Below are 9,311 nucleotides of genomic sequence, written 5' to 3'. Positions count from 1 at the left end.
CCAAACTTTCCCTTTTCTCCATCTGTAGGCTTTAGTGTCTCGAATATATTTCAGGAAAAACAAAAAACCCACAACAACACGAGTCGTTCCCAAAGGTGACTTTTCTTTTGAAGATCCAAATAATATGTGTGAGACAATGTTGAATATTTACAAACAGCTGTTTATGCTGCAGTTTAAATGCACTGCAGCTGAGAGTCTGGAGTGGAGCATGTTGTCTTCATGGTGTGGTTACTAACTAAGTCCCCCCAGCGAAGGTAAAGTCCAGCTACGATGTCACAGGTGGAATGGGAGAGTGAGCTTGTACTTCTTGTGATTTTTCAGTTCACTCCCTCTGTCGTTTTCTTCCACTCTTCAGTGCAAAAGTCAACATTCATTCACAAACTTGCATCCGTGGAGTAGACGCTGATACTGCTCGCTATAACAAATGGATTTACAAAACATTCAGGGGTTCACTGAGGCTCACCTTGTCTGCAAATGCTTCTAAAATTCTAAAGTACATCTTCAGTTTGTGTCCACCTGTTTCAGAGAGCTGGGTAGGCATCTCAGCGTGCTATTTACATCTGGAATTTAATAGAAACAACTCAAAAATACTGTTGGCAAAAGTCACACGTGCCTCTGGGCTTGACTGATGAGAATCCGCTGTGCTTTAAACCGCCTCACACTGCATACTGATTGGCTAGACCTAACCCACCTCAAACGCTGATTAATTAGGCAACTTTCCTCGCTGCGGACTCCTTTGAAGTCGCCGAGGGTTTAAGACTGTGTCTGTTACACAAACCCAGTAGGAGTCTGCGTGAGGGAAGCAGGTATGGCAGCTGTTCAGTGGAGTCGTGGAGTGTTATCTGCTTGGCTTTGAGCTGTGCAGACGCTGGGTTTCACATTCATATTTCATGAGGCGTAGGTACTCCTTTGGGTGAGAGCGGTGTGTGTATGCCATTTGTCAGTGCACACATCTGTATTCCTTGTTAGTTCCTATCTCCAGTCCGGTGTAGCGTGTTGTGCATGTCTTAGCTGGGAGGCCGAGGTAATCAGCAGGAGGAGGCGCTGATCTTCTCCGAGACCTCTGGGTCAGACTTGGCTACCAGGAAACGCAGTCGACCCCCTCCCAGACGAATCAAATCCACCGCGCTGTGTGGCACAAACGGGAGGAAGCGGAGGGAGAAGGACAGAGTCTGGTTACCTGATGCTCAGCAGAAACGTAAGGATAACAGGGCATCACTGTCTGGGCTTCGACCAATCAAAGTAATCAATCGGCTTAAGAGGCTGACAGCAGTGGTTAGCAATGTGGAAAGACTGCTCACTGTCATTGAAGTCGGTGATAACTCAGTGGTATCATTTATCTCCACCAGCTGTTTAACGCCTCCACTATAACTTCTCCCTTACCTCTGGTAGTCTGCTCCTATCAGACTGGTACCGTTCACTGCCAGGATGCGGTCTCCGATCCTCAGCCTGCCGTCAGAGGCGGCTGGTCCATCGGGGATCAGAGTCCGGATGTAAATGCCTGGAGCGTTGAGAGGAGTGTGCTGTAGGATGGAGAAGGCAATGGAAATCGATTGATGCCACAGCCAGGGAAAGTACTTGGCCAGAGGCAGGTTTCCATTAAAGCTGCATAACAGCTCACTACTACTGATAACTGCTGATTTAAACTGATATTAAGAACTGTACAAAACGCAGCACCACTACCTCTACCACTGAACCTTTTCTAGTTGGTCTGGTCTGGTTTTCTGGTCCTTTTCTAGACACTAATGTTAATAACCCTTTGTTGTAGGAAAAACATTTAGTTCTATTTGCACACATTAACAGAATTATGCTCAAAGCTTGTAAAATAAAGTTAAAACTGAGTGTTATCCTCCAATTTGCACACAATATAATAACTTTAGCAAGCTGTCACATGAGAAGGCATCACGACTCTGGAAAGAAAGCTTGTGAGAGATGTGTTTAAAGACCCTAGAACAACTGCCAGGATGTGAGTGAATGACTTAGCCAAGTCGGGAATTGTAGTCTCAAAGAAGACAATCCCTAGAGCCCTGCACTGGGCTGGACTGTGAGGAAAACTCAACTTCTGCAGAAGAGATGCCTTCAAGCCAGACTGTATGCTAAGATCAACCTGGAGAAAAATGATGCATACTGGAATTATAAAACTAAAGCTCTTTGGCCTCAGAGATGCTGGTTATGTTTGGAGAGAGAATGGAGAAGAGTGCAAGCTAAAGAACACCATTCGACAGTAAAATGCAGCGGTGGAGGTATCATGCTGTGGGGATGCTTCAGTGTGTCTGCAGCTGCATCAAGGTGAAAGAAAACCTAAGCAGTCAGCAGCAAAACTGGGTGTAGGTTGTGGCTTTTATCTTATAAAACAACAATAATCCGAAATCGACATTGCTTCTGGTGAAAAAATATCTCCAGAAACCAAAGTGAAGGTTATTAACTTACATGCACAAAACCCTGACTTGAATGTCATGGAAAATCTGAGGAGTGAATTGAAAACCATCAAATCTGGAGGAGCTTGAGATATTAGCCAAAGAAAAATGGGCTGGGATTGCTCAGGAGACGTGTGTGAGACTTGTTGAAAACTATAAAAACAACTGCAGGCTGTTATCCAGCAAAAAAGATGCACAAGTGACTGTTAAAATTAAGGGGCTAATAATTTTGACTCTGGTAGTTTTTGGTTTTTATGAAATAATTTTGTTTCTGTGCACAAAGTAAAATAATGTAAGCATTCAAAATAAAACCACAGTGTTTAAAAACTTTAAAAAATTCCTTGATCTTTTTGTCAGTGCTTTACTTAAATTTGTATTAACCTCCTAAGACCCGAACTCTTTCATGGCATGCATTTTTAATTTCTTTTTTGCTATTTGGGCTGATTGGGACCTGATGAATGTAAAAACAAAGAATTATCTGATTTTTTTTTACCAGGTCCTAGGAGGGTAAAAATGACATTTTCAGGGAGGTAGCTCTTAAACAATAAATAAAGGATATGAATACAAAGTATTAATTTACTTTGCACTTTAATTTATTTGCAATATGTAACTTTAAAATGTGTAGTAGTAGTTATTGGTGTCAGTATTTATTGTATGTCTAGCATGTGCATGTGGATACTGCTGAAATTTGTGAATTTCCCCCCAGGAATGAATAAACTATCTATAATCTAATCTATATACTTATAGATATATATATATATATATTATATGGTAAATGGTAAATGCCCTGTATTTTTATAGTGCTTTACTTAGTCCCTAAGGACCCCAAAGCGCTTTACACTACATTCAGTCATTCACACACACATTCACACACTGGTGATGGCAAGCTACATTGTAGCCACAGCTACCCTGGGGCGCGCTGACAGAGGCGAGTGTTAAGACTGTTCCAAAATGCGGCTCTATAATCTGTCTTAACATTTTTATGTTAGTGACCCAGCATTTTTAAAGCACGTGGCTAAAACTCGATATAATGTGAAAAATGCGTTTGTCTACTTACCAGGCCGTCTATGAGTCCCATGCCCAGTCCGTAGGGTCCCTTGTCCAGTTCCACTACAAACACCACACACAAGTCATCAGGAAGGGAGGGGACGCCGGGGGAGGATACAGGGAAAGGGAATTCACACCCACTAATACACCCTGCAGAGGACACAGACACCCAAAGGCACAAAACACACACAGACACACACAGGGTCTCGCTATGGGGTTGGACAAACAGGAAAAAAAGAAGACTTGCTGTGCAGAAGAAACACGCGGATACTCAGACACGTGCAAAGGTGCAGCTTCTATACCACACACACATGCTTCTGCCTGCAGAGGTCACACTCACTACACAGTGAAGGGGATCAACTGTTGCACACACTTTAAATCAGCATTTTTTGTCATGCCCTTTCAGTGCAGCTATACAGCCGTTTTAAACTGAGCAGTATTAAAATGTATGCACTATCAACATGCCACATTGATAAAGTGTTTGTGAACCAATCTTCCCTCAATACACACACGCGTCACTGAGTGACATGGTATTGGCCGTGACATGGTTGATCAATGTAAATCTGCTGTTTCTTCATTAATTCTGTTCTGCAGAGGGTGTAGTGCCACAGCAAACTCTGGATTCATGTGACCTTAATTAATAATGATTTTTGGCGCAGTGAGATGGATGGATTTGAAACTTAGAAACGAGAGCAGAGGCTGTCAATATCTGCAGGTATCTACTGCTCAAGATCTGAAATGTTGCTGATTTTTTTTAAACACCTGGTGCATGCTCACTATCTAAAATTAACTGCAAGATTTAAACTTGCACATCTGGGGTGGACAAAATAATAAAAATAATAATAAAGCGCATTATGCAATTCAGTACAAAAAAAAATCAGCTTCTGTGAAGCTTATGTTCTTTGTTTGGTAGGGGGGGGGGTCTGATTACACGCTGGTACTTTTAGAGGTCGTGAATTGTGTTTTTATGAAAAAAAATAAATAAATCTGCTCATCAGTTTTTGCTATTTTGTCCACCTCATGTAAATAACACGGCCTACCCTCCAGTCCGTTGGTGATGAGTCCATTGGTCTTTTTACATTCAGCCACAGTCCTGCCGGTGCAGCCGTTGGTCTGAACGTTGGTACCGATGAGCGGCACAGGCCCTCCTCCGCCTCCGCTGCCTCCTCCTTCAGGGTACAAGGGAGTGTTGGGAGGAGTCAGGAGGCAGGACGGGTCTGGATTTGCAGTTCGAGGGTGGTGAATGGTGCCGTTCCGTCTGAGGCTGTGTGTGTGAGACTGGCCTGATGGTCTGTCCCGTCCTCTCTCCTCTCCTGGCTCTCCTGGCCCGTCGTCCCCTGGACCCCCTGAACGAGGACTGCTGTGGCTCGGAGGTAGCAGCTCCCTCTGTGTTGAGATGGGACAGACAGACTTTAGAGGATAATCTGACATCTAAAGTGAGAATGCAGTTGATAACAATAACAAATATTCCTTTTTTCTTTCATCTGTGAGAATATTTAGAGCATCGCTGAAGCTTTGCTCCTGCATGAAAACCCATCAGCTAGAGATGATTAAAGTTTGAATGCATTATCATTGCACAGATTAATGTTCCAGTGAGCATACTTTTAAATGCATATTTTTCTGTGTGTGGGTATGTGTACATATGAGGGTGCTGTAACACTAGGGATTATGGTCTAGTCAGCCGTTCCCACTAATTAGACAGCCTAAAGACTAATCAGATTAACCATGATTTAACCATGTCTAGGTTTCTGTGTGTGTGTGTGATTGTGTGTGTGTGTGGGTTGGCTGGAATAGAGGGTTTTGTCTTTCATTTATGGGATTACGAGGAACTCCTCAACAGCCACAGCTGCTGAGGCACATGGCCTGGATTACTAGGTGTGTGTATTTGAGTGTGTGTGTGTTTGTCTTTCTGAACCTGAACTTCCGGCCAGTCAGCTGTGTTGGTTCCATTGGAGTGTGTCTGCACACTGGGAGTGTTGGTGTGTGTTTGCGTCTTGGTGCGAAGCCCCCACAGGTAGTGGCGGATGTAGAGCAGCTGTCTGTAGATGCTGTCTTCTACACACTCGCTGTCCAGGTCCACTCTGAAGCCCGAGCTGGGCAGCACAATTGGAGGGTGGTTCTCAAAGCTCTCCAGGAGGTCGACTGCAAACACAAACACTGATGTTAACATAAATCTGTGTTGCTGCCTTGAAAGACTACATATTCAATACACAATGCACAATTAGTACAAATAGCGCTAGCTGCTAGTTAGCATTAACTGAAATGAATGCACACAAGTTTATGCAACGTGTATCTAGCACTCTCTCTTCTATAATACCAGTTCTGATCCTGGTTTCAAGACACCTCAAAATGCTTTGAAGTATGAGTAGGTCATCAATAATCCTTATTTTTTAATTACAATTTTGTCTTCCAACAATCACAAAAACTATTTTGTCTTGATGCATGCTCAATCATCCAGGTATTCCCAAAAGTTGATTCTGTTGATCTGGACGTAGCGTTTTCAGTGGGAGAAACGTTTCGTCACTCATCCAAGTGACTTCTTCAGTCTCAGCTGACTGCAGGTTTCTCCAATCTTATAAATAATGAAATAATTGATTAATGGTCAATAACTGATCAATGGTAATGAGAATTTGCATATTAATGATCAAGGAACTGACCTCCCAGCACATTGTTCCTTCAGTGGTGCCAGTTTCAGTCATTATGCAAATGTACTGTTTATAAGATTGGGGAAACCTGCAGTCAGCTGAGACTGAAGAAGTCAGTTTCACCCACTGACAACACTACATCCAGATGAACAGAATCAACTTTTGGGCACAAAAACTATTATGTCTTCTTTATAACAAATCAGTGCATATCTTTCCCTTCCTCTGCTCTCCTCGCTCAACAAAAGGCCCAAAGTTCACAAAGTGATAGATTGTTCACCCATTAACAGGTGAATATGAGCTGTGGCTAGACCAAGGTAGTTTTATTACTTCATTATGTGATGTCAAATAGCTCAGACTCGGACATTTGGTGCATCTGCTTGCCTGAGGAGCCAATGGTACAAAGCTACCATCTGTAGGATTATGACTGAACACCTTTAAGTCGAGCTCCAACCTGCACATGACCTTTTCTGCAGCGTAAGAACATCAGTTTGTCTTGGATAGCTTTGGAAACCCTTCTTGCATCTCAGTTAATGGGAAAACTGGAGCTAAATTATATGCAGGCAACCTATTTTTATTTTTGGTTTACACATTCACCTAACAAGTGAAAGCTTTTTAGTTCAATCCCAGGAAGAGACACAAATCTCTGGGGTTTCATCAAGAAGGTCATCTGGCATAAAAACTCATGCAGAGCTAGTATCCACACTGGCGATCTCTTTCAGTTGAATTACACTTACAGAGGAAATAATATTAAAAAGGTTGTTTTGACAGCTTAATAAGTGCATTGTGCACGAGTAATTGTGTTAAATCACTGTGATTCAGTACTGTCTGAGAATTTCTGCTCCTTTAGTTATAAAGATCTTTGTCAAACACGTAAGAAAAAATTAAATAATGTATTGATTGTGTCATATATGCTAAACATCTGGCACAGCCACTATGAACGGTTAACCAATTAGTTATTTAACTAGCTATTTCCTGATATAGTGATATCGGCATCTATATGCACCAATAAATGAAAAATAAAGTGAGGAAAGAGACAACAGGGAAAATCTCCCAATTACATTAAGAGTGTTGATGTTTCTTAGTTTGTCAACCAGAGGGCACTCTGCAACTTCTCTGATGGTAATGCCACAAACCAGCTGACCCAAGTGTAAACATATAAACAACAACGTGTCAATAAAACCATAATTTTTTTATTTTTAAACTGTACTGTCATGTCACCTTAGTGCATACTAATAAATAATAGATAAAACAGATAAAAAAATATTTTGTGTCCCTGAAAGAAATAAAAATATCGGCCCATAAAAAGATTTTTAAATGACCAAATATCAGTAGCAGTCCTGCTTTAATGCAGATTTATCCACATTCGCATTCATGTGTATTTGTTTTTGCTTGATCTTCTTCTTCATTCTACAAGCTGCTCAACAACCCCTGTAAACCATTACACAATTGACCTTTAGCATGACAGTAACAGGCCTCACGAGATTCAGACCAGTATTTATTGTAACTATAATCCCAACTCATAACACGAGGGCTTCATGTTGCCATAATGTTGTCAGCGTCTCTGGCCGCAAAAATTCATACAAGCTCACAAACATACCTGTTCTGTATATGTACGGCTCGTCCTCGCTACTGGGTTGCCATATTGGAACGGGGCCTATCTCTGCTGTGAGCTGGTACTGAGTGAGAATGCGGTGGAGCTGGACTGGTTTCAGAGTTGGGTGCTCGCTGGACAGCGCTCGCCACCCCAACTGCAAAGAAAGAGCAGAAATAAATCCCAGACTTGAAGAGATGAGAGGACGTCAGGGGAGTCACAAGTTTATTGGCAGGGTTTGTAGGACGTTGCTCATCACAAGCTGATCGATCCCTTCATTTACAACTTGAGACTAATTTTATTATAATAAGATTTTCTGCTTACGCCCACGTATTCCCTCCCCACTGCTTATAGCAATGTGAGGCTCATCATATACCAGCACAAACAAAAAAGACCCTGTGTGTTACCTGAGTGAGCTGTTGGGGGGGTGTGGCCAATATGGACACTGTGCTGTTGAGTTTGGTGAAGAATTTTTCAGCCAGATGTCCCAGACCGGACCTGCTCGCCCACTCCATGACCATCCTCAAGCACGCCTGAATCTGCAGCACCTTGGAACGCTGGAACCAACCCCGAGACGGACCTGCGTGCACATAGACACACACACACACACACAAGCAGAAGGGAGCGTTTTGATTATTTAATCAGAAACACTGAAGTAGATTTTTAATCGAGGGTGTGCACATGAGAAAGGCAGAGTAAAATCCAGAGTGCGTGCTTCTGAGATCTTACGTCTCCGTGCATATGTGTTGTTCGGCAATACAGACATTAATTTTTAATTAAGTTGTGATTGAAGTAGGTGGAACAATAGCAACAGCCAGCAACTGCCTACTCCTCGCAGAATACAAATGCACCGCTGCAGAAGGGCTCAGCTGACTGAGCTCCTGCTTGTGTAATCCTTCCTATTCTCTCTCGCACATCAAAGAACTGAAAGGAAGTTTTGTGGCAAGTTAAGCAGGCGATAACTATAAGTCTAGCACTTGTGAAGCTGGGATTCTATTGTTTCTTTACCTCACTGCAGCTTTAATGCATTTAATACTTTTTGGTATGTACCCCTCCACCCCCCCAAAGTGAGCTGAGGCTCGAGTCGTGGCTCTGTACAAACGATGAAAAATAACTGCGCTCCAATAGTGTCATTTTTTCAGAGCCTGCAAATATTTTAATATCTACATTTTACATAATCAGAGTAAATGTACAAAAAAAAGATATATACAAAAGATATCTATCAGATGTGGTTAAAATGTCCTTTTTAATCTGCAGTCTGCAAGTCAAAACAAGCAATAATTAATCTAAATACTAGTTCTATATATAGTAAACATAAACAGCAATATATAATGCAATAATTCTGCAATGACAAGGCAATCACAATTTTATCAGCCAAATATTACCCAATATCAGCATTATACGCCTATATTGACTAAATAATGGCAATTATAGTTGATATGAGCCAACGGGCAAGTAAGATGCCGTTCACCACTATCCAAGGCTGACGTTTATCTGATCCATTTACTGTAAAGATTGGCAGTTTTTCTAGATAGGACAGTGTAAAACAGACAGGAAAGTACGGTGGGGGGTGGAGGTGACATCCAGAAAACAGACTGAGGCAAGCTCGAA

At 42.1% G+C, this 9,311-nt stretch overlaps 1 protein-coding gene across 2 annotated transcripts in view; it reads right to left on the bottom strand.

Annotated features, from left to right (window-relative positions):
- Nucleotides 1–247: 247 nt before the first annotated feature.
- The window catches only part of radil (Ras association and DIL domains), a 33,452-nt gene continuing 24,388 nt past the window's right edge, over nt 248–9,311 (bottom strand). For both annotated transcript variants that reach the window (XM_039613841.1, XM_039613842.1), the window contains exons 14-20: nt 8,108–8,280; nt 7,707–7,857; nt 5,380–5,606; nt 4,505–4,850; nt 3,475–3,614; nt 1,384–1,523; nt 248–1,128 (exon numbers count right to left, since the gene is read on the bottom strand). In XM_039613841.1, coding sequence (XP_039469775.1) covers nt 1,029–1,128; nt 1,384–1,523; nt 3,475–3,614; nt 4,505–4,850; nt 5,380–5,606; nt 7,707–7,857; nt 8,108–8,280 — 1,277 coding nt within the window. In that variant the 3' untranslated portion in view covers nt 248–1,028. The remainder of the gene's footprint in view (nt 1,129–1,383; nt 1,524–3,474; nt 3,615–4,504; nt 4,851–5,379; nt 5,607–7,706; nt 7,858–8,107; nt 8,281–9,311) is intronic.

This window comes from Oreochromis aureus, linkage group 6 (genome assembly GCF_013358895.1).
Source record: "Oreochromis aureus strain Israel breed Guangdong linkage group 6, ZZ_aureus, whole genome shotgun sequence".
Lineage (NCBI taxonomy): Eukaryota > Metazoa > Chordata > Actinopteri > Cichliformes > Cichlidae > Oreochromis > Oreochromis aureus.
The sequence above is the reverse complement of the archived record's forward strand: the minus strand, read 5'-3'. Positions and strand labels throughout refer to the sequence as shown.